General features: G+C 29.1%; 4 protein-coding genes across 5 annotated transcripts; 2 read left to right on the top strand and 2 right to left on the bottom strand.

Moving 5' to 3' along the window:
- The first annotated feature begins 4,971 nt into the window (after positions 1-4,971).
- Positions 4,972-12,718, top strand: LOC111042646 (5'-3' exoribonuclease 2 homolog). The gene is made up of 20 exons (XM_022327333.1): positions 4,972-5,426; positions 5,484-5,611; positions 5,674-5,785; positions 5,864-6,037; positions 8,279-8,441; positions 8,513-8,671; positions 8,966-9,273; positions 9,358-9,576; positions 9,659-9,727; positions 9,801-10,130; positions 10,198-10,287; positions 10,364-10,520; positions 11,250-11,424; positions 11,494-11,550; positions 11,614-11,682; positions 11,754-11,882; positions 11,938-12,011; positions 12,088-12,334; positions 12,399-12,486; positions 12,556-12,718. The coding sequence occupies exons 1-20, from the start codon at positions 5,352-5,354 to the stop codon at positions 12,598-12,600; spliced, it is 2,868 nt and encodes a 955-aa protein (XP_022183025.1). The 5' UTR covers positions 4,972-5,351; the 3' UTR covers positions 12,601-12,718.
- A 1,161-nt stretch (positions 12,719-13,879) lies between these two features.
- On the bottom strand, positions 13,880-16,532 carry LOC111042671 (DNA-directed RNA polymerase III subunit RPC8). Its single transcript, XM_022327359.1, has 2 exons — positions 16,083-16,532; positions 13,880-14,331 (listed from the first exon to the last, which is right to left on the bottom strand). The coding sequence occupies exons 1-2, from the start codon at positions 16,313-16,315 to the stop codon at positions 13,953-13,955; spliced, it is 612 nt and encodes a 203-aa protein (XP_022183051.1). The 5' UTR covers positions 16,316-16,532; the 3' UTR covers positions 13,880-13,952.
- A 144-nt stretch (positions 16,533-16,676) lies between these two features.
- On the top strand, positions 16,677-20,374 carry LOC111042655 (uncharacterized protein CG1161). Of its 2 annotated transcripts, none has more exons than XM_022327350.1 (5): positions 16,677-17,210; positions 18,771-18,871; positions 18,956-19,067; positions 19,127-19,255; positions 19,882-20,374. In XM_022327350.1, the coding sequence occupies exons 1-5, from the start codon at positions 17,157-17,159 to the stop codon at positions 20,056-20,058; spliced, it is 573 nt and encodes a 190-aa protein (XP_022183042.1). In that variant the 5' UTR covers positions 16,677-17,156; the 3' UTR covers positions 20,059-20,374. The 2 variants fall into 2 exon arrangements, with proteins under 2 accessions (XP_022183042.1, XP_022183036.1); XM_022327344.1 differs by having other exon boundaries at positions 19,127-19,300.
- Positions 20,375-21,421: 1,047 nt separating this feature from the next.
- On the bottom strand, positions 21,422-22,919 carry LOC111026320 (proteasome subunit beta type-4). Its single transcript, XM_022304383.1, has 4 exons — positions 22,710-22,919; positions 22,301-22,455; positions 21,792-22,210; positions 21,422-21,654 (listed from the first exon to the last, which is right to left on the bottom strand). The coding sequence occupies exons 1-4, from the start codon at positions 22,774-22,776 to the stop codon at positions 21,534-21,536; spliced, it is 762 nt and encodes a 253-aa protein (XP_022160075.1). The 5' UTR covers positions 22,777-22,919; the 3' UTR covers positions 21,422-21,533.
- Positions 22,920-23,893: the final 974 nt, after the last annotated feature.

Here is a 23,893-nt window from a genome sequence, read left to right as displayed (position 1 = left end):
TAATTACGTAATACTTGTACAGATATTATTACTGTACCTACGTATACTTACTAATTTAATAAGTACTGTAGACAAAGATCAACTATCGAAATGTACTGGCGAAAATAAAGTATTAATCACGTTCACAAATTTAGAAGGCGCTTTAATTTTAAAAAATAAAGGCTACAATCCAACATTCGTGTTGCTATTACCAGAAGACAAGTTATCATACAAAAAATGTATATACGATAGTATAGAAAAATACTATATGAATCAAAACCGTTCAATAAATGAAAATGTAAAATAAGAAATAACTAAAACATTTACTTACCTACAGTTTTATTAAACTATAATATTGTAACTTTGATTTGTGTGTTTAGCAGAAGTCAACACTAAATAAAGGAATAGATGTGCAATATTTCGATGAAACGGATAATAACAGTAGTAGTAGGTACATCCAGTAAAATTTCCGATGAAAAATACGGATCATTGTTTATTTGATTATAAATACTTATAATAAATAATAATCAATTATAATCGATGCTTTGATTTACAGTTATTATTAGTACTATTTAAACTAGAAACTTAGTTAAAAACTCCAAGTTATAACTATTATAAGTTATAACTCCATTTCAGCACAAACTCTGATAGTTTCTCGATACAATCATACACTGCTGCTGCAGTTTGTTCACTGAAAACTAACACGATTGCTGCTGAAGAAAGTAAAACAATTGGATACAGAAATAGTGATATTAAACACGATTTCAACAATCCAGTTTTGAATGATCCTTGTACAATATTTACTAATGAATGTATGAACAGTCTTAACATATATCAAAACCTTTATGAAAAAAGCGTAGACGTATTTCATTCTTTGGTAAGTTTACATCTATAAATACTAATCGGTCTTCACTGTATGTAATATTATAGTATTATTAGTAATTAGTATATAGATTACTGAATACTAGCTGGAACTGGAAGGTATACTGAACCCTGAATGTTTATCGATGGACATTATAAATATTCTAAAAAATTGTTAACGATTTTGAAATTATTTTTTTTACTTAATTCTAAAAAAATTATTAAATTAAAGTTTAATTTTGCAAGACCACATTTTTGATTTATATTTATTATTTTTACTATTTTCTTGATTATAATTAGTGTTTTCTGTTGTGTAAGACGACGTATTTCTCAATTTCATATTCCGAAGTGCAATATAATTAGTGATTACATAGGTACTTCGAATAATATATTGTTTCAGAATATGAACTAAAATTATGTTTCATCATAGGCAACAGAAAAAAATGTAAAAAAGCGGGTGAGTGGGTAACTACGTTCTGATGTACTTTAGGTGTCTAAAAAGTCAATGTAATGGAAAATTCGAATTCAATGAAACAAATTCGTTGTATATGAAAAATAAAACTGAAAGAAGACGGTCTGTTAGATTTAATATTTTTCAAGCATCACTGTTAATTTAAGAATAATATTAATTCAACTTACAGGCTACTGTATTAATAAAAAGTAATTACAATATTAAATATCTGAGACTGACATACCATCTCCGCTCAGAATCGTTTTTCGTATACAATGATTTGATATCATTGAATTCAAATTTAATTCCATCCATTACAGCGATCTTCTAGAATCTAGACACCTAATGTACAGCTGAGCGACATCCACTTCCCCGCTTTTTTTTGTTTTTTCCTGGGCTTTTGAAAACTAGATTCACTTTAACAGTAAACAAGATACTGAAGTTAAAAATCGAAGCATTACTTCGACTATAGCTACTTATCGTGTAGACAGATGAAGACACACACAACAAAATAAAAATAAACATCATTGTAAAATCTTAAATAAAAAAAATAAAATATAAATACATTTGTCGCTTTACTCAGAATCTTTAATGTAATACATTGTAAAATAATAAGTTATACGATAAATGAATCACTCATTGTATATTTAAATACTACTGCGATTTATGAGGCAAAATTTTGTTTTTAGGTTTATATAGATAACTTTCAAAATGCATCAAGAGAAGTAATTACGATTATGATTGACGTTTATAATAAATACCAAACTAATCAAAAGACAAAAATACAAAAACAACCAAATAAACATACGCTTGAGCATTTACAAGTTCGTAAAAAAATTTTATGTAATGAACTTTGCCAATGAAAATATTACCAAATATGTTGTACCTACTGTTGTAATAATAATAATGACATAATGTCGTGTACTGCATTTATTCAACAACACAACATTAAACCATGTTATGATTAAATTGAAAATATATTTATATAACTATACACCTGTTTACTGCTACCTTTATAAATCTATATAATAGGTGCTTCATGAATCATTTAATAATACAACCAAATATATTTTAGGAACGCCTATATAAACTAGGGTACTAGTTGCTACATTATTTTTATTTTATTTTATAGTACAGGAAATAATTATATAGGTAGTACAATGTTGTTTTAATTCGTATAGTATTTTTGGCACGAATAAAATTTGTTTATGCATCAAAAATTAACCGCAGGCATTAGATATCATTTTTAAGCATTTTAAAAACAAGTTTTTAAGTGGACTACCGAACCCCAAAATATGAAAACATATAATTTACTTAGGTGGGTTAAACTATACTGTATAGTATAGTATTAGTGGGCAGAAATCAGAATAATGGCTTTGTTATTATTATTGTTGAGCCATAAGGGGTAATATTCTTGACTGGACCTTATGATTTAAGACACAATTGTTTTATTCTGACTATGCATTGCCAGTGTGCAGTTTTTCTATAAACCACAAATATTTTATTTTTCATAGAACAGTAAAGCAATTTCAGTCGCTTTGAAATGATTTTACTTTACTACTTACCTACTAGTGTGGCGGTCGGTCTAATTTACAATTATTGACTGCATTCTTAGTACAATAAAATTCTAAGTTCAATAATTTGTTTTTTTCTTAACCAATTTTGCGAAAAATTCTGGTTTAATAATATTAAAATGATAATTATAAGGGTTGTCCCATATCAATGTATATTTTATCCGTGCCTAAAATTTAGATTCAGAAAAAAATGGAGACACGCTTCAGACAATTAATGGATTTTTGAAAAAGTAATAATTGTAAAACAATAATATGTAAATAATTGAAAATAAGACCATCTTATTTTTTTGTTATCTGTGTGATAATAATGTCATGTATTTCTACTTTGAACGTGTTCAATATAAATTAACAATTTTTTTGGCGACACACCGGTAGAGAACCACTACCCTATGCATTTTGATAGCCGGAGGCTTGACATTTTTCAATGAAAATTTGCAAACTATTTTGTAGTTAAAAATGTATAATGTTAAATTTTTTTTAGATTTTTTAGAATTTTTTTTTTAGCTAAGAATTTACAATTTTAAGCAAACTTTTTCATTAATATTCCGTACTGTAACCGAAAAATTCTAAAAAATTTATAAACATGAGTTTTTTAAATATATATTTTAAGCTCAAATTTAGACGAAATAAGACATTGAAATGGGAAAATTAGAGGGTATAACAATCCTGCGCAATTTTGCCCAATGGGCAAATGGCTGCCGACTTCAGTATTATTATCCTGTAGTCCAGATGGTTCCCAACCCATGGGCCGTGGCCCACTTGTGGGTCTCGAGCAGCGTGGTACCACAGTGATACTGGGCCGTGAACCATATAAATATATAATATTTAATATTATATATTATATATATATATATTTAAAATAATATTAGTATATATTTTTAGTAAATACATTATAATATTTCTGGTTATAATAATATTTATCATTATTATCTACACTCAGTAGTCAGTGTCCAATTAGTGTATAATTAACGCTAAAATAGGAATTGACTGAATGTTGAAAGTTTTAATTCTAAAACCAACCAGTTTTCAACCCGATATTGACTTTCTCATGAAGGACAATAGTATATATAAATATTATAATCATGATTACCTACCTTAAAAAAAATCTTAAAAATTTTAAATTCGTATTTATTTGTTTAATAATTAACAGGCGAGAAATCAATTGTTGACTGTTGTACTCATAAAATGGCATGTCATATAAAAACCAACAGTAAAACAAAATTAAATTAAAAAAATTGTATTTTATTATAACTTAACTTTTTTTTTAAAACAAATCAAATATATAACATTATAGCGTGACTATGAAATATATAATCATAAAAAAATCATAAAATAAAATATTTCCATTTATTTTATAAAAAACAGTTGATAAACGTAAAAAGTATAAAAATTAAAAAATTAAAAATTAAATAAAATTGAGTTATTTCTGAATATTAACTATAAAAAATTCAAAAATAATCAAAGTTAGCCTTTTAAAATAGGACTGATTATCTAATAATCTTTATTCTATACAAACAGTCAATTATGGAAATATAGTTATACAAAAAATAAATAAATAGGTACATTTCCTTTTATGTAAAACAATTAACCATTGTAGATTTACCTATTATATAAAAACAACTAATAGAATCAATGATGTTATTTACATCATGATGTATATCATCAATGTACATCATTTACATCTACACAATTCTATAAAATTATATTTAAAGACGTAGCACTAGTCACTACGGTATGCGGCCATGCGGGGCAGTGCTGATTTTGAGGAGTACTAGACGTTTGTTTGTCTGTGTTTGTTTTTAATAATAAAAGGTAATTCAGATGGTTGTGGATTATTATATTTTTTGGCACCTTTCGAAGGAATAAATGAATACGACATCAGATTATCCGTCTGCCCACTCTGCTCCACTGAACTCAATGAACTCTAGTTCAGTTTCTCAGTGGTCAGTCCAAAGGGCAGATATCTTTTCCTCCTATTCTAATAATTTCTATAAATTCTTTTTCTTTTGATATTATCACTTGCAGGCTCTTAACAAAAATCAAGAATGAACTGGTGAGCGATTGGCGACACTGTCAACGTTTGTATACAAAATACGAAGGCATAATATCCATAACAGCAATACAGCATGCTAATATTGCTAATTGCTAATTTCTAAAATGTTGCCAAATACATCGACACTTTGGAGAGTGTTAACTAGTTTTCGGTGTTGAACCCGAAATATGAATTTTTTAAGTACAACATAAGCTGCTATACAAGATCCAATTTCAGTATCTATTTCATGATTCAATCGTTCAAGAAAATTCACACAATATTTACTATTGATCACAAGTACCTCTTGGCTATCATCGTGTTTAATCAGCGTTTAACATTTTAATTTTGTAGTCCGAATAAACATAATATCTACATCTACACTGAATAGTGAATACCAAATTTAATTTACATTTAACAGTTTTTAAGATTAATCAACAACCAAGAGAGTTCAAACATGGGTGTACCTGCATTTTTTAGATGGTTGACTAGAAAATATCCATCAGTTATTGTCAATTGTATTGAGCAAAAAGTATGATTATTTTGTTAGTGGGCTGGCTTCGTATGTTTGTAATTTGTTTACTTTTAGTCGACAGATGTAAATGGAGAACAAATTCCAATAGATTCAACCTCGCCAAATCCAAATGGTATTGAATTCGACAATTTATATTTGGACATGAATGGGATTATACACCCTTGTACACATCCTGAAAATAAGTAAACATTAAACAATGCAATCCAAATTAATAAATTATTAACGCTTCTTTTAATATTTAAAGACCTGCTCCAAAAGATGAAGATGAAATGATGGTAGCAATATTCGAATGTATTGACCGTCTATTTAGAATTGTGAGGCCTCGTAAGGTCTTGTACATGGCTATTGATGGTGTGGTAAGTTATTTTATGTTTATTATTAATGATATATATCTTATACAACAAGTAGTATGTATATGTATTAATATTTTTTAGGCTCCTAGAGCTAAAATGAACCAACAGAGGTCAAGGCGTTTTAGGGCATCTAAAGAAACAACAGAAAAAACTGAAGAATTGGCACGCGTGAGAAAAAATCTTATTGAAGCTGGGGCCATTTTACCACCAGAGAAGCAGAAAGGAGAGCATTTTGATAGCAACTGTATTACACCTGTAAGTTGAATATTGATATTAGGAGGGCTGGAGCAGGTACACATAATCACATAAACTGGCCAAAAACTAAACAGAACTGTGGGAGTTGGGTTTGACATATTTTAATTTTAAAAACTAATTGAAAATCTTCAAAAACTATTAAAGCATGACCATAGAATTTTAAACTGTTGATATTTTATAGAAGAATTTGAATGAATAAAATACTCTTGGCCATTCCCTAACTTCACAATGACTAATTATCTATTATATCCATTTTCAAAATTAAAATTGTTGAATCCAAGTCCCTCAATTTTGTCTAGCTTTTTAGCATTTTGTCATTTGAATAGCATAGTTGATGAAATCTGTGTCCTTGACCTGTCTGCAGAAATTTATATGCGGGCGGTGAGCCGTCAGTGCCCGATACTCGATAACAAATTTTATGAATTAAACACACTAACATTCACTTACTTCTCACATAGTAGCACAGCTCAAATATACATGAAATGCCAGTGTTGGGAAGGAACGCTTTCCTTTTATAGGAACAAAGCTCGGAACGCGTTCTATTTAAAATATAGGAACGAGGAATGGGAAAGAGGTCCTATTTTTAAGGAACTTGAAATAAAATTTTCATTCCTTAAATAATGAAAAAAATAGTTATTTTTAACACGTTGAGTGCCACAGTATTTATGAAACGCATATTATAGTGTGTTTCCACTCCAAAACTGAGCTGTGACGCCGTCAGTTGACTATGTGTCGACACCGGTTCCGCGCCATGGACCAATAAACGAAATATGTTCTCGAAATATTGATGTGTTTTACAAATAATCTGTATAACCAAATAATAATAATTTTGTCGTAGACAAATGGGAATCAAATTAATTTTAATTTAAGATTCATTGTTTGAAAAATTAGTTCTTCTCAAACAAAACAAAATGTCAGTATAAAAATATTTTTTCATCTTTATTATAAATAAAAATAACATATAAATATTTTGACTTTAAAGTAAATTGATGAATTGTTTTTTTCATTCTTCATTTTGATGTTTTAGAATAGGAAATAAATTGAATTTAAAAAAAACAGATTGTTGTATTATACTATTATCTCTATGTCCTATACTCCTATGGGCTATAACCTATAGCAGGGATCACCAAATGGCGGCCCGTGAATGAATTGTAACCGGCCCGCAGATAAGGAGAAAAGAAGCCGATAATTTCTTATCTTTGTACATTAGTTTTGGCCCAACGGCCTATTATAATAAATATTATGTAACATACTTTGCATTTTTATGGCCCTCGAGAATTTTCCGAATTCTTAATGTGGCCCACGGAAAGTATTAATTGGTGAGCCCTGACCTATAGCATGTCTCTATGTGTGGTGTATCGTGTATAGTAATAGTATACGCTGTAATACTGTATACTATAGTAAAAATCGGTGCTCCTTAGAAAGGAGTGAGTTAATCGATTTGAGTGCTGGTCAATGGTGTTTTTTGTGAAAACATTTTAAGTCAGAAATAATCGGTTAACTCTCTCGGTCCGATTATCAGACTTAGAATCTGTTTGCAAAAAAAACCATTGACCACCACTTAAATCGTTAAAATGTGTAAAGGAACGGGAACGAGTTCCTTTTTTACAGTAGGAACGAGGAACGGACACGAGTTCCTTTTTAAAAGGAACTTTCCTAACACTGTGAAATGCCTAAATATTATTCCTTAAAACAAATCACTCTGCATCCTCCTTAAATACAAAATTAAGTAAATACCAAATAAGTACTAATAAATGTTAAAATAATTAAAGCTTAAGATTCTAAACTAAAGTAGGGTATTTGAATTTACTAAACTATTTAAAATTGGCATTGACTTATTTAAATTTCAACATAATTTCAATTCTATTAATCAACATATTTTTTATTTAAAAAGTGTGATGAATACAGTGATTTATTATTTATTATTATTCTTTAGTAAAACCTAACTCACTATTTTATGATATTTATTAACACCATAATATTATTTTTGTCAAACTAGGTATAATAATAAAAATCAATAGCACAATTAAATTTAAAAAACAAATAAATATTTTTTTATAATTTTTAAATATTGGTTCAATTGCGTACTCTTTTTTTTTAATGGTCACGTGAGGTAAACAGAAAAACTATTGTGACTGTTTTTTTTGTTGTGTTTTGTTGTATTCATAGCATTTATTTACAATACTAGTGCTTTAAACATGTATTAAATAAATCTTTAACTAAATTAAAATGGTTTTATAGGGAACACCATTTATGGATAAACTATCTGCATGTTTGCATTATTATGTCCATGATCGGTTAAACAATGATCCTGGATGGAAAGGTGTCAAAGTTATATTGTCTGATGCTAATGTCCCAGGAGAAGGTGAACATAAAATAATGGATTTTATAAGAAAACAAAGAGGTATGAATAAAATTGTTACATTTAGTATTGTAAATTCATGTTTAATTTGATTTATATATTTTAATTTTCAGCACAACCTAATCATGATCCAAATACACAACATGTTCTTTGTGGTGCTGATGCTGATCTCATTATGTTAGGACTTGCAACTCATGAACCAAATTTTACAATAATTAGGGAAGAATTTAAACCCAATCAACCCAAGCCTTGTGATATGTGTGGTCAAATGGGTATAAATTTTGACTTATTATATTATCAATCATTTTAATTTTCTGTTGTCTCTTTCTACTTAATGATTGCGATTACATGGCTAAAATCAAAGTATCATAATTTATCACACAAATTATTTAAGATATCGATTTATATTAGTCACAAGCTGTGAGGCATGGAGATAAATTTGTTTCCATACTTGACTCTATATGAGTAATGATAGAGACCCAACAAATATTTATTTTAGTATATTAGTAGTCATTAATAATATTATATGATATTATAATTTTATTTATGTTTAATAATATGTTTAGGACATGAAATTAAGGACTGCCAAGGTTTAGAAAGAGAAGCATTCAATGATGGATCAACTATTGAATTTTCAGCTGATGTTCAGTTCATATTTGTACGTTTGAATGTGTTACGTGAATATTTAGAACGAGAATTAGAAATGCCTAACTTACCATTTAAATATGAATTTGAACGAGCTCTGGATGATTGGGTGTTTATGTGTTTTTTTGTTGGTAATGACTTTTTGCCTCATTTGCCATCATTAGAAATAAGAGAAAATGCAATTGATCGTCTTGTGTCTTTGTATAAGAAAACTGTGTACAAAACTGGGGTAATTGTTTTAATATTAAATATATATTGTTTATTTCTGTTTATGTGATTTATATTTAAATGTGTAAATTATTTTTCTTTTCAGGGATTCTTGACTGCTAGTGGTGACGTAAATTTGGATAGAGTACAATTAATAATGTCTGACTTGGGTATGGCTGAAGATGAAATATTTAAAAAAAGGCAACAAACAGAAAAAATGTTTGCCGATAGAAACAAATTGAAAAAACGGCGAGAAAAACGAGATAAATTAATGCGCTCAAAAAGCGCTCCCAGTTTTGTACTAGGGGGTCAATATGCACCATCAGTAATTATATAATTTTATTAATAACTTAATGTCGTTTTTCTAATAGTGAATTAACTGAATATGCTTATGTATTTTATTATAGGCACCAAATGCAGCATTTTCAATATCTAATCCAAGACAAACTGTTGATGAAATGAGGAGACAAAGTGTTGTTAGTTATAAAAGTTTATTGATCGTAAAATATTTTAGTATGTTATGTGGATTGAATTATTTTTTGTTACTAGGGTAATGAAAATAATCAAGGATTGAAACGTAAAAGAGATGATAATGAATCATCAGATGAAGAAAAAGAAACACCCGATGAAGTTCGTTTGTGGGAAGATGGTTTTAAGGAACGTTACTATGAATCTAAATTTGATGTAGACAGGACAAACAGTGGTTTCCGACATCAAGTGGCTTTGGAGTATGTGCGTGGTCTTTGTTGGGTTCTTCAATATTATTACCAAGGTTGTCCTTCTTGGAAATGGTATTTCCCTTATCATTATGCACCATTTGCATCTGACTTTCTTAATATATCTGCAGTATCAACAAAGTTTGAAAAAGGAACCGTGCCAGTATGTTACTTATAATTGTTTTAACATTTCATTAATTAATAACTAATGTTTCCAATTTTGTTCACAGTTTCGTCCATTAGAACAACTCATGAGTGTTTTCCCTGCAGCTAGTAGCAATCATGTACCTCAACCTTGGGCTGTTTTGATGAGTGATCCAGTAAATAATTTTTCATACCAGTCCTGGGTATTTATATAAATATATATTTTTTATAATAGAATTATTTAATTCATAGGAATCAACAATAATTGATTTTTATCCAGTTGACTTCAAAATTGATTTAAATGGTAAAAAGTTTGCTTGGCAAGGTGTTGCACTATTGCCATTTGTCGAGGAAGCAAGACTACATAAAGCTTTAGAACCATACTATGATCTTTTGACTTCTGAAGAAAGTATGTAAACATTATATTTATAACATAAACATGAGAGTAATAAGTTAAGTTATTTTTTAAGTGTAACGCTTAGTTTATAAATTGTAAATATAGAGCTCTGTTTATCAGAAGTCCCTGTGGCTGATAGAACCCATTATATTAAATTCAACTTAAAAAACAAGATCAATTGTTTCCAGTATTTTTATTTTAAAGTTTAAATAAAGAAAGTTACTAATTAGTAATTCAAGTGTTATCACTTATCAGTAAATCGCAAAATGTCATTATTTTCAAAACGATGAATAATATACATTACAGTAGGCCAACATCATTAACTATACTCTATCCTGCGAAAGAACACTCAGCGCCTCGACCAAATTTGGTTCCCCTACGCTACACGCTGACATAGGCAAACCGGTTTGATAGAGGGATGTGCAGAACTGGCAAGTTCAAAGCTGAACAGAGTATAATAATTTTCAATCAAATTAGTTTTATGGCAGTTTAATGAGAAATGCACTTTTACATGTTTCAAATTTTTTTCGAAATTAATACAAAAATATTATTATTAAAAACTCAACATTTGAATAAATAAAAGTACACTTTTTCTAGTCTAATCCTAATTTATATACACTGTCCCAACAAGTAAAAGTTAAAAATGAGATCGCATAATATTCAATTACTTTTTAATTTAAAAGTAATAACTTTGTAGGATATTTTCTATTTTTAATTCTAATTTGAAATATTAACACTTAGGACGACGCAATGTAAAAGGCATGGATCGTTTGTATATTCAACAAGATAATTCTAAGTACGAATTACTTAAAGAGTTATACTTAAATAAAGATAACTATGAAAACTTGACATCTGTACTTATTGATGGTATGGAAGGTAAAGTTATGCTGGCTGATGATTGTGTCAAAATTGGAGGGTAATATAAATTATTAGTTAATTTAATCACTGTTGAAAATATTTAATTACACATAATAAATAATTTTAGGTCACTTCCGTCGCCAGTTATGGGATTAAACGTTGTAAGATCAAATCAAGTTATATGGTAAGTTTCAAATGTTATTTTCCTGTATGGTATAAAATATCATTTAATAGAACTTTTTTTTAGTGTGAAATTTGAAGACCCTAACTATGGAGATAATCATATATTTGAAGCTATTCGTCTTAAAGGTGTTATGTAAGTGTAATTTTCCTTTACTAGTTATGATTTAAATAAGTATAATTAAAAAAAAAAATGTTTATGTGAAGAGAACCTCCAAGGGTATTGAAACCAAAGCATTTGTCTGATGAACAATCTCGATCTTGGAGGCCTATGATTGGTATGACTCATTCAAATCAACGTGGAAGGCTTGCAACTTCAGGTCATAGAACATTATCGTAAGTATACATTTTAATACTTTTTTTTACATATTAAGAAACATTTTATTTTTAGGCATTATTCACCCAGAAATGGAAGTCACGTACCAAGAAATTCAAGTAATTATGGTTCTGTTCCTCCACCACAAAGTAATTACTATTATTTATCAATCAATTTGATTATTTTACCATGTTAGACGTATTCTAACTATTTTTGTTTTTTTAGATTATAGAAATGACTACCCAAATTCTAGGCGTCCAAGTAGTAATTGGCATGCAAATCAAAACCAATTTCCTCAAAATGATCAGAACACAAACCACGGCAATTATGGTCGTCAACAAAATAACTCTTATAGATCAGACAACAATGCATATCCAAATTATGGAACTCAATACACATCTGATCAACCGTCTATGCGCAGAAATGATAGACCAGGATATTTTACTGCTGGTTTTCAAGCCAATAATTCTCAGTAAGCTGTTAATTTTTTTTTATTATTACCAACAATGAATTCAAATTTTTGTATCATAATTTAGGCCTAGACAATCTTTTAATGGAAATGTGGGTCCAATGGGAAGATCACAAAATAATCGTTATCAACCATATAATCATACTACCCAAAGAGTAAGTGTTTTGAATTGAAATTTTATAAATTTATTTACTGATAGTTAATTTTACTTACACATTTAACAGGGTGGTCCAAGGCCTCATGGTTATAATCCACACAGAAATTATTGACAACACAGTTGTGCCATCAGATTTTATCAATACTTTACACTTAATTTTATAATTGATGAACCTCCAATATTATTAAAATTAAAATTTTAAAATAAACATAGTATAAACCCCTAAATTAATAATTGATTTAAAAATGTAGTTATGACAACTTAAAGTTTTTATACTTTCCAATTTCTTTATAATAGACTTTATCTTGTTTTTTTTTATACTACTGCTATTATTGGTAATTTTATTATTAAAAATGATTGTTTACTACATAGTTTTTTTAAATTGAAATAAAATAAACAATTTCAAAAGAAAAAGTGTGATTAAATTTTGTTATGTATAACTTTTAAGTATTGTATGTTCCCGTTTTTATCAGTTATCCTTCTTCCAACATGGCATCCTGCCGTATACAATTTATAGCTCTGCCACCAGGACATTTTTTAATTAATTGTAGCTTAGTTAACTATTAATATTTCCTAATTAACATGCAAATAATTTAAAATAAAATAAAAATAACAATATTCCCTAAACTCCAAAGATTCTTCATTTTCATTTCTTGATGGTCGTTGTCATACATTTCAATTTGCTAATGATATATATTTGTTGTAAAAATGAAAAACTTATTTTTAATGATAATTTATTGACACATGCAATGGCATATTATCATGATAAGATATTACAAAATACTATTCAACACTATAACTGAGAAGTATTTGTTTGAAATACATGTCTTCTTTATTTTAAGTATTAGATTTGTGTTTATGTGAATGTAAGATAAAAATATAGATCATACATTTTGAGTTTTTAGATTAAATACTGCTGATGGACACTTAGCTACTTGACTGGTGGCAAAGCTACAAGTACCAATACTTAACTCATAATATGTAAATAGTATATTTTTTTAAAAAAATGAAGAAAATCTAAATACTATTTATTTAAAATATTTAGAAAACAAGATATTTTTATTTTATCTTAGTAATTTGTTGAATTGTATACCCAAATGTTATGGGCACAATGTAAACTTGAGAATTGTCCTACAGAAGGTTGTTTTTATGGTTCAATAGCAGGTATTTCTTATTCGAGAACAATTAAATTTGTATTAAATATTTTTTTTTTTTTAAAACATTTCAAAGCAGCAAGGTTCTTTAGTACAGTAGAACTATTTAAAATACAATCATTTTTAAATCAATGTTTGTTCTAAATGAATTATCTGAGGCACATGATTTTAAAATTTTAAAGTCAATATAGGATAAAGTATAATGTACAACTAAAGATGATAAAAAAACAACTATTATTTGATTTCATTATGTGCAACATTTAATTTAAAATTTATACTTACAAATAATTTGTGTTACCTATTTAACAATTTATAAATCTGTCCACCATCCAATTACTCCTAAACCAGGTTCTCTTACTGTCCCAACAATTGAATATGGTGATTTTGATTTTGATGTGGCTATCTCACCGGCGTCTAAAAGCCCGCTGTCCACCCCTGGATGCGTATCGACAAACTGTTCTGAAACTACACGAAACCTAACTGTCTCACCAATGTCCATGTGCAACTCAACTGTATCTCCACAGTTGTCGTATTCCCACACCCACACTTTGTCTTTGACGTCAAAACGACTGGGGTTTTGCATGTTTGCTGCTGGCACAAATATGTCTTCAAAGAAGCCAGTCGTCAGTACAGCTCCATCGGGACTGGAGCTCTTTACTTTTCCAATGAGTATTTCTTCGACAAATGGTCTACAACATGAGAAATATGTTGTGTAACAATGTCACTGTAACCGCCAGGGGCGCAATTTTGGGGGAGTTTGGGTGTCTCAGAATTTTTAAATTATAACTCACATAATTTGTGCCCATTTAATCAACCAGATAAAAACTATACTCTGTTCATGTTAAGAATACACCTCTCGGCTAACGAAAACTCGTCTTGCTCACGCATTTCCACCACAAAACGAGCACCGCCGATGACTGTTGACCAATCAAAGAATGCAAAGCAATCACAAGGAGGTCAGGCAGTCATCGTGCACAAAACTGGTGAATTCTTAACTTTGGAGTACAATATTGTTCTTATTCTATATGAATAAATTACTAAGTGCAGTCATTATATAATATGTGATTATTGAATGCATTCAACGTGTAATCCAGGGATTTATAGTTTCTTACTCTTTTCTGTATTTTGGACTTTTGTTGAGAAAAAACTTTATACTATAAAGTATAATTATCTAAAAAAGTATTATTATTATGAGTATGAGTTATAAGCAGAGGCAGATTTCCCATTACGCAGAGTATGCAGCTGCATAGGGTGGCATATTCTGGAAGGATTTGAAAGATTAGTTACTTAAGGTATATTTACAAAAAATAATTGTATAGTAATGTATAATATATTTTTGTATACATATTATTTTAATGTATATTGTGTATCTATTTTGATTCAATATAATTTACAGTCATAATACATTTGTAAATCCACAAGTACTGTGTTTATTGTATAGAAAATAGTTTTAGATGATATTATAATATATTTTAACACCTTGAGCTCTGTTGGAATAGTCAGCGCAAAGCGCAAGTTACCACATTGAAAATCATCCACACAGCCACGCGTCTTATTCAAATGGCAACAATAACAATAATCAAAAATTTTCGGTAGTAATAATAATATTATTATTATTTTTTTGTCTATCAGGTCTGTTTGAAAAATTGTGGTATGATCGTGAATTTTACGAATCAACAAGATAATACCCAGGTGCTTTATACATATGTATTGGCATTTATTGGGATAAATAAAAAAAAAAAAAATAAAAAAAAATTCATTGAAAGATTTAACTCTGTAATATCTTACTAAACTAAACATACACTTTTAGTAGTTTGAGAATAAAAAAGTAAGTACTAATACAATAAAATATTTTAAAAGTTGTCAACTTCTAAAATTAAACTTGTTAAGTTGAGAATTAATACAAAAAAATATTTATTATAACATCTGTTTTGTATGTCTGTTATTATAAATGTTGTAAAATATTGTATTTTACTTAATGTTCCAAACAATGGTTAAAAGTAAAACCTAATGAAGATTCATAATTCATAAAAATTAGGTACCTACCTATCATTGTAGGTTTTCATAAAATTTTTTCTAAAGTAGGCGCAATCAACTAAAAGCAAGAAAAAAGGTCTAACAATTCAAATGAATTCAGGTACTATTGTTTATTATATTTTAATTTAATATTTAGAGAATTAGACTATTATAGGGGTGGCAAATTTGAAGTGCCTATAGCCATAAAAAACGAAAAATCAGCCTCTCGTTATAAGAATTGCTGGCAGTTTAATACACTTAAATGAAATTAAATACATCCAAACATCAATAAAAAACTTCTTCAAATACCACCAAGTAGCTATATCTACAGACTTCTTAGGGGTCCAAGAACCCACAACCTGAAGACAAACTGAAAAATAGGAGGAATTTTGACAGTCCAGGCCATTACTTTGTCGGTACACACCTGAAGACGATGAATCTAAATCGCACCTTGGAAAAATACGCTCCCTCGCTCGGGTATATTATCGAATCGCCGATTTCCAAAATGTCGAATAACGACAGACACAAGCCGACGTCCATTACCACTTTGTTGGCGAGCATCGAATTGAGGTGTATGACGATCCGGGACATTTGATCGTCTTCCAAATGCGTCGGCTGCACCTTCACGACCTCTTCGAATTCGCTGACGATAAACATCTCAATATTTCATACCTTAGATCATAAATTTTCATAATACGCAATCGTATTGTATGATATTATATCATCGCGATCGTTTGATACTAGCGACAAGTGACGACTGTATCCTCAGCCCTCAGAACTTGGAGGTGATAATAAGTGGCATCAAAGAAACTCGGTGTGTAAGCACGAAGGATGGAGAATTGTTTAAGAACATAACCTAACGGCTAACACGACGTTACAGTCGTTACACGTCCTTGCGTGCTATTATCACGGAACAAGTGGAACAACGCTATTATCATAATCATGAGCGGATCACTCATAGAGTAAATAGTACTCTAGTCTATGGGATCACTGCAGCTGTGATATCTTAGTCCGTGGTTATGGCTATATAGTTCATATTATTATTATTATTTATTATCCCAATAATATTTATTATTTTACTATTTCTGCTTTTGTTACTTCTACTTGGTATTTACTGTTTACTATGATATAATATGTATCTGAAGTAGTTGTTACATGCCTAGTTTTTTATACATTTTTAGTTTTTTTACAATTATTATTCGCGTTAACACAACAACACCCCAATCATAAATACAACATTTATAATATAATTTAATATTATGTTAATCATGTTAATACCTTTAAAAATAAAAAATGTATTGAACGGTCGTGATTGATCGTTATTATAGTATTTGTTTAAAGCTATTGTCGATCCTGTTACTGTTTTTTCTGTCACTAAATTCTCGAAGTTTTAAAACAATTTAGTTATAATAATATTGTCATGCTCAATACTTTTTCCTACCATACCACCGTCAACTGTTAAACGTAACTTCTATTAGGTGTCATAGTCCAACGCAAAATGATCAAGATTCCTGTTATGGTGGGCGTATTATCGTTGATCACCTTGTTGAAGGTAAGCTTTTTACCTGACAATTTTGGACATTTTTGTTCACATACCACAACAATGTGTTTGTTTATCTTTCAATTAGTTAAGTGCGAGTAATTACTGTATAAAATATATTTCTAATGACCAGGCTCTTAATGTTTAAAATTCATTATATTAAAATATTCATTTTAAAAGGAGTTTATTTTTAATTACCTATTCAAAAATTACAAATCTTAATACCTACTGTTAATTAATCTTTTAAGTACCTAGGTTATATTATTTTAATATATTCGTTTATTTTTTTATTTTTTTATTGAACTTAAGCCCGGCGTCTAAGGCTAATTAGCTGTTGTAGGGGTTATGAACTCTGGTGGGGGTAAGGTTGGTATGGTAGGTTTGTTTTTTTTACATTTGTTCCAGTAGGTAGAAAAAACACTTGTACGTGTGGCAAAGTTTTTAACTACTATGAAACCGGGTGGTCACCCAACCGGGAGCTAGTAGCTGTGGCCATTACTTACTCACAGTCGCATTCCACTACTGGTAACAGCCAATGCGCCACACCAAGCCACATTAATTAATTTATGTTGTCGGTTAATTATTAAATTACATGTTTCAAATATTTTCATCTTACTCTTGAGCGTGTCTTCAAGAGTAATGGAAGTGATGGAGGAGGTGTACCACATATCCAGCTTGTAAAATATAAAAATTAATGTTTCGACTACCTACCTATAAACTATAAAATAATAGTTGATGGTCAAAGAATTGTACAAATGGTTTGATCACTGTTTTTGTAACATACCATAACTTACGAGTTTGCAAAATAAATATATTATTGTGTACTTAGAATCATAGAAAAAATCTGAAAACAAATACTTACTAAATTTGTTTATTTTTCTATTATGTCATAGGTATATTATATTAGATATAAGTTCAAATTCCCTAATTATAAACATAGGTCAATAACCCAACTGACCAGGTGTCCTATTTATATCAAAAAATTAATAAATTATACGTGAATAAATGAAATAAGTACAGAATATATTGACAAAATATATAAAATCAAATTTTTGTATAATATAATTATATATTTTATATCTTTCAAAAAATTGAATCTCTCTAAGTACAAACATAGATTTACATCTTTTTTAGTATTTTTTTTTCTATGAATTTGTGTTTTACCATACCTATTAAACCTCATTTTAATTTCCCTGTATTACACAATGTCATATTGAATATAGATATTTATTCTTTTACAATTTAATATTATTTCACATCGGTCAGGGTTTATTTTAAGAATTTTTTCTACATTCTCATAACTTTCATTTGATCCACCCCCATACCAAAAATGTATACTAATCCTCTCACTTCTTCACATTTTTTAACTGAAGCTACGCAAAGTATGTAAGAATGTATGTTAAAATAAGTCCTGATAGGTACCTTACTATTGTTTTTAAGCAAAATATTATGTATATACTAATAATATACATTTACTTTTTTTTGTATTTATTTATATGTTTATAACTGCCAAGCGAATAGAACACTTTTTAGAAAACATGTTTTTTCTAATTTTACACAAATATTTTTCAGGCTGAATCATATGAAGATGCCCGTTGCAAATGTGTGTGTACTATAGTGAATGGTACAGAAATGTATAATAAATTATATATAGCTAATGTTCTTCCCAGCAAGTGAGTTAAAATAATGTCTTATATATTTTTGTATTATAAGTTATGACATTAAAAATTAATAATTACTATCTAATTGTTTTTCAGTGATTGTAACGGAGTAAGCTTACCAATTATTGGTGAAGTGAATAATACAAAAAAAGAACTATGCCCACGATGCACTTGTACTTATGAGAGTAGAAACACCACAACTATGAAAGTAACAAGTTTGTCTAACATAATTTGAGTATGTTACTAATTCTAACATATGTTTTTTAGGTGGTTGTATTAATTGTGCTGTGTGTGATATCGTGTTTGGTGATGTACATGTTATTCCTGCTATGTCTGGAGCCAATGATGAGGAGACGCAAGCTAGTTGGCGCATACGTAGAGCACACCAACGAAGAGGTATGTTCTTTATTGGAGGCGACCATATCCGATAGCGGTAGTTTTGTAAGTCCAACCAATTCTCTCCCAACTTTTCTTACCAAGTATATAATAACAGCAGTTCTTTCCTAACATTCCGTGATATGCAAAAATATTTCAACCTGACCATGTCAAAATAAATTGGAAAAATTACAAAAATTCATCAAAAGTTGTGGTTTATACAGTAAATATTGTTGTAGTTGGACATATTATTTGAGTTTTGTATTGTTGTGCTTGTTTTGTTTTCTCTTCTGTCACTAGAATAATGTACACATTTTTTAACTTGATCATCACAATATCAGTGTGTTTGATGTTGTTAATCATATTAATTTCTGGATACACTAGATGTGTCTATTACACTATGTGGGCCCTTAATGTGTGTTAAAAAAATATTAAAGATACATATTGTACGACAAATGGTAGGCTTATAATAATTATAATTTTTTTTTGTTTTTTAGAAGTTTTAAATAATTTAGTGCATGTGTTTGTATTTTTTATTGGTTTTCTTATTTAAATTATTAGGTACTTGTCTTTCTAATTTATTTATATTGGACATTAACTAAAAAGTGTATTAATAAACATTATTTACCAACCATTTTGGAATATAGGACGATGTCGCCCCTCCTGCTGTATCATTAAATGCAAGGAGAGGAAGTGATCCAATGGTTTCTGTAGCCAACAGCAGTAATGTTCTTAACCGATTTGGACATCAACAAGACAAATGGAAGAAACAGGTGAAAGAACAAAGAAAAAATATCTATGATCGTCATACTATTCTTAATTAATTGTTATAACATTAATAATATTATTATTTTAACATTTAAGGAAACCTCATTTATCCATTTTCTCCATTTATTATTACTTATCAGTAATATTTAATACTACTATATTTCTGTCTTAAATAATATATTCGATTCCTTGGTCATCTATATTAAATCATTATTTTAATTTTCTGAGAAAAAGTAGTTTTTTTTATGTACTGTAATTTCAATTATTTGTATAATATGCATTGTATTTGTTTTTTTATCAGTCAATATGTCATTAATTGTATTAGGCATATTTGTATAAATACAGTAAAAATACCTATCATGTGGTCATTGATATTAATATCTTAAATATATTTAATGTGTACAATAAAAATAATAAATCCAATTTATTGAACTACATTTTAGATCCTAAGAACTCCGAAGAATGTATTGATTTAACAATGATTTGTTTTTTATTTATGCGTCTATCATCATGATTTGGAGCAGTAAAAAATACTTTTCAAAGTAATTAGGAAAAACAAGTCTTACCCAAAAGCAGTTTATAAATTAATAACTCTAAAGACTTTAAATTATTATTATGTACTTACCAAATGTTTATGTTAGCATTTTCTATACATGGTATAATTTTCAAACCATCATTTCTCTTTTTGATTTATTTAATTAACGGATGAAATGTTTTTAAAATGTTTATTTTCAATAATAATTGATAAAATATTGTTAATTTTAACCATGGTTAAAGATAGAATTATAAATATATATAGAATAAAACACAATATTATAGAACTAGCTGTCTCCCATCAAAGATGTCAATATATATTATGGAGATATTTGTATCAAAACTTATGTCATATTTCTAATTTAATTATAATAGTAATATAATATGTAACCTATAGCAACCTTTTAATTAATCAAAAAAGTATTTTTTTTTGCATAAGCTGTAAAACACATTCATTGAAAATGGATTTTTTGACTTAGGATAAACCAAAATACATTTTTAGCAGTATAATATGCTAGCTGCATTATTTAATGTACATAGTTCATGTAATTTACATAACGTAAAGAATAGTATATTCTGAGAACACAAGGCACCCAGCATAAAGGGAACCGATTTTGGTAGCAGGGGGATGGGCAGAATCCGCGTGTTCTGTAGTTTAACTGAGTATAGTTGACGAGTTATAAGTATTTAAGACTAGATGAGTTAAATAGTGGACCAAAATGTTGCATGATTCTACACTTCTCACCTCTACTTACAATAGTACAGAAAAATATTCCCCTTTCAAAGATTAAATTTGGATTTAGTGGATGTACATATAATAATCCAAGATAGAGTTTATATTATACTGTATATAATTATAGAAAAAATGATCAATTTAAAAAATAATTTTCCATGATACACATTTTTATTAGCAAAAAAAAAAGTAATCCCTACATAAATGTAATAATTATTTAAAAATAATGATAAGATAAAATTGTATGTTATTGAAGATTCAAGCTTATTCATATCCTTGTACCAGCTTGGCAACTTCCCATCTCGGCTTCAACACAAGATTTTGTATTTCTACAGAGTCTTTAGTAACAATACCAATTTGATATTTATCGTGGCTCCTTGCATCTCTGCAACATACATCATAATAGTTAATTGTGAATTTAAAACAAATTAGATTGAATCTAGGATTAATGAGTAAAATAAGCAATAAAGCATACAAATTTAGAAACACAGATTGAGATAGAAATAAATCATTTTCAAATACCTGTAGTACAACACTTCCATGCACTTTTTGAGTAGATCAATGGCTTCATCTTTTGTTAGTTTAGAATTGAATTTTTCACGCTTTTCATCAATAGCTTTTCGCATCAATGGCAGTGCAAGGTATGCACCATACCCACTAGCAATTTGTTCATCTACAAATGCTGTTCCCAATTTATCGATTTCACCCAAAAAGGGAACATCGTTTTGGACTCCAGCCACTAAGAATGTAGACCAAAGTGGCTTCATCTTGGTCCTGCGGTTGTACAAGACACGGGACAGCCAAGTGTGTAAAGCTTTTGGTTTCATCGATATTCCATCATTGAGGCTCTTTTCAGTCCTTACTTTTTCTTCAACAACATCTCTAATAAATTGGTAATCAGAGTATTCACCTGCAGCAGCTACAATAATATTTTGATTTACCTGTTAAAACAACATGATTTATTGAATTGTAAAGTTAATTTTTAAGGTACCTCCCAATAATGATTAAAACACTATATAAAATGATCATACCGTCAATATTCTGGGATTATTCTGGAAACATGCCATAGAACCATACGAAGTAAGTGTATCTGCAGCCAAAGCTACACCAGATTCAAACACAACACCAAGCACAGAAGTAGTAGTTGTGATTGGAGTCCAGCCGTGTTGTACAACATCATTTTGTGCTAATAATCAAAAACCAACCATTTGAAAAAAAAATTTGTTTAGTAATTAATATCTCTATTATACTTCAGTAAAATAGGACCATATAAATACTGTCTAATAATTTCTTAACATATAGTGGTTTCTCTGTAATTTGGCAGGCATGATACCAAAGGATGACGGTTATTGTGGTGGACTAACTTTTCATTTTTTGATGTCGATTAAATCAAAAACAAGTGTTTTCTAACTAGAAAAATATATTATAATTTTAACTAACCTGAACGTCCAGTATCGGGAACACTCTTAAAGTTTCCAGGAATCCAGTTTTGATGTTTAACGTCCATAGTGAAGAGCTTTTTTTCTAAGTAATAATGAATATTTCCAAGTTCTGTTATAGTTAGGTATAGGTTTATTAGGTTTTAACTCACTTTGTTCAGCTTCAATTTATTGTTGATCAAAATATCTAATCGTCATTAAGATAATTACGAACATAACCTTACAAACTCATATCACGACCGCGGTTATCTACTGAGATTATTTGATAAGGTTGGCAGAACTTATGGTCTGTCTGATACACAATTTAAAATTTTAATGTTAAAAATAAATTCATCGGTTAGGTTATAAATGTTATAATTTCTAAATAATCCATGGCAATATTGGCAAATGACATATTTTGTTCGCGCCAACTGCAGCGCGATATTTTGGCAAGACTGCGTAGTCTGCGTACGTTGTCCCACTGTCAGCAATATTTCAGCTTGCGATAGCATTTTTTCTTATCAAGCTGATAGTGGATGGCCTGTGACTGCGACAGTCCGTTAATCTTTATTTCTTAAATTTTTATATTCGTAGCTTTTATTTTATTATGGTTTTGTCCGCTGATTTTCTATTTTTATTATTTATTTTTTTCTGTATAATCTCTGTTGTGCGTCAGTGTCATCAAATATTGTGTTAAATTTATTATTTTATTGTATCTCGATGACACTGTCCTCAGCAAAGGTTATAAAAGGCTGGACGCACCGGCTCCGATCGCTTCTCTTTCATTATTATTCGGTCCGAAGTCATCGTGATTGTTTTCTCGTATATAAAAGCACATGTGCCAGTCAGTTCCTTCACATCAATACATCATTGGTTTTTTTTCATTATTGGTAACGTATTGTTCCTAAAAGCATTATATGCACAACTATTATATTATTATACTTTTCTCAGCAGGGTGGTCATATTTTGGTCTACATTTTGTTTGTGGTGCTTTTCCTGTGTTATATTCTTGATTCTTCAGTGGTTATCCCAAAGCGGTCGCACGTGTGCGGTTGTCAATATTATTAAAATTTGTGTATTATTATTATTACTATAAATACGTCCCCGGCACGGTCGCGTGGGATAAAATCCACCGCTTTAGGTAACCACCTGTGTTGTGGCTGTGAGTATTTTGTTTTTTGTTGATACATTTTATATTTTATTATA

Source organism: Myzus persicae, unplaced genomic scaffold, assembly GCF_001856785.1.
Source record: "Myzus persicae strain clone G006 unplaced genomic scaffold, MPER_G0061.0, whole genome shotgun sequence".
Classification (NCBI taxonomy): domain Eukaryota; kingdom Metazoa; phylum Arthropoda; class Insecta; order Hemiptera; family Aphididae; genus Myzus; species Myzus persicae.
Note: the sequence above shows the minus strand (reverse complement) of the source record. Positions and strands in the feature narration are given on the sequence as shown.

Coding starts and splice junctions, on each gene's coding strand:
- LOC111042655 (XM_022327344.1), top strand. CDS start 17,157: ATGATCAAGATTCCTGTTATGGTGGGCGTATTATCGTTGATCACCTTG. Junction 18,872..18,955: donor GCTAATGTTCTTCCCAGCAA/GTGAGTTAAAAT, acceptor ATTGTTTTTCAG/TGATTGTAACGGAGTAAGCT. Junction 19,068..19,126: donor GAAACACCACAACTATGAAA/GTAACAAGTTTG, acceptor TATGTTTTTTAG/GTGGTTGTATTAATTGTGCT.
- LOC111042671 (XM_022327359.1), bottom strand. CDS start 16,315: ATGTTTATCGTCAGCGAATTCGAAGAGGTCGTGAAGGTGCAGCCGACG. Junction 14,332..16,082: donor TTTAGATTCATCGTCTTCAG/GTGTGTACCGAC, acceptor CTCATGTTGTAG/ACCATTTGTCGAAGAAATAC.
- LOC111042646 (XM_022327333.1), top strand. CDS start 5,352: ATGGGTGTACCTGCATTTTTTAGATGGTTGACTAGAAAATATCCATCA. Junction 5,427..5,483: donor TCAATTGTATTGAGCAAAAA/GTATGATTATTT, acceptor GTTTACTTTTAG/TCGACAGATGTAAATGGAGA. Junction 11,551..11,613: donor AGATCAAATCAAGTTATATG/GTAAGTTTCAAA, acceptor ACTTTTTTTTAG/TGTGAAATTTGAAGACCCTA.
- LOC111026320 (XM_022304383.1), bottom strand. CDS start 22,776: ATGGACGTTAAACATCAAAACTGGATTCCTGGAAACTTTAAGAGTGTT. Junction 22,211..22,300: donor ATAATCCCAGAATATTGACG/GTATGATCATTT, acceptor TTGTTTTAACAG/GTAAATCAAAATATTATTGT. Junction 21,655..21,791: donor ATGGAAGTGTTGTACTACAG/GTATTTGAAAAT, acceptor TGTATGTTGCAG/AGATGCAAGGAGCCACGATA.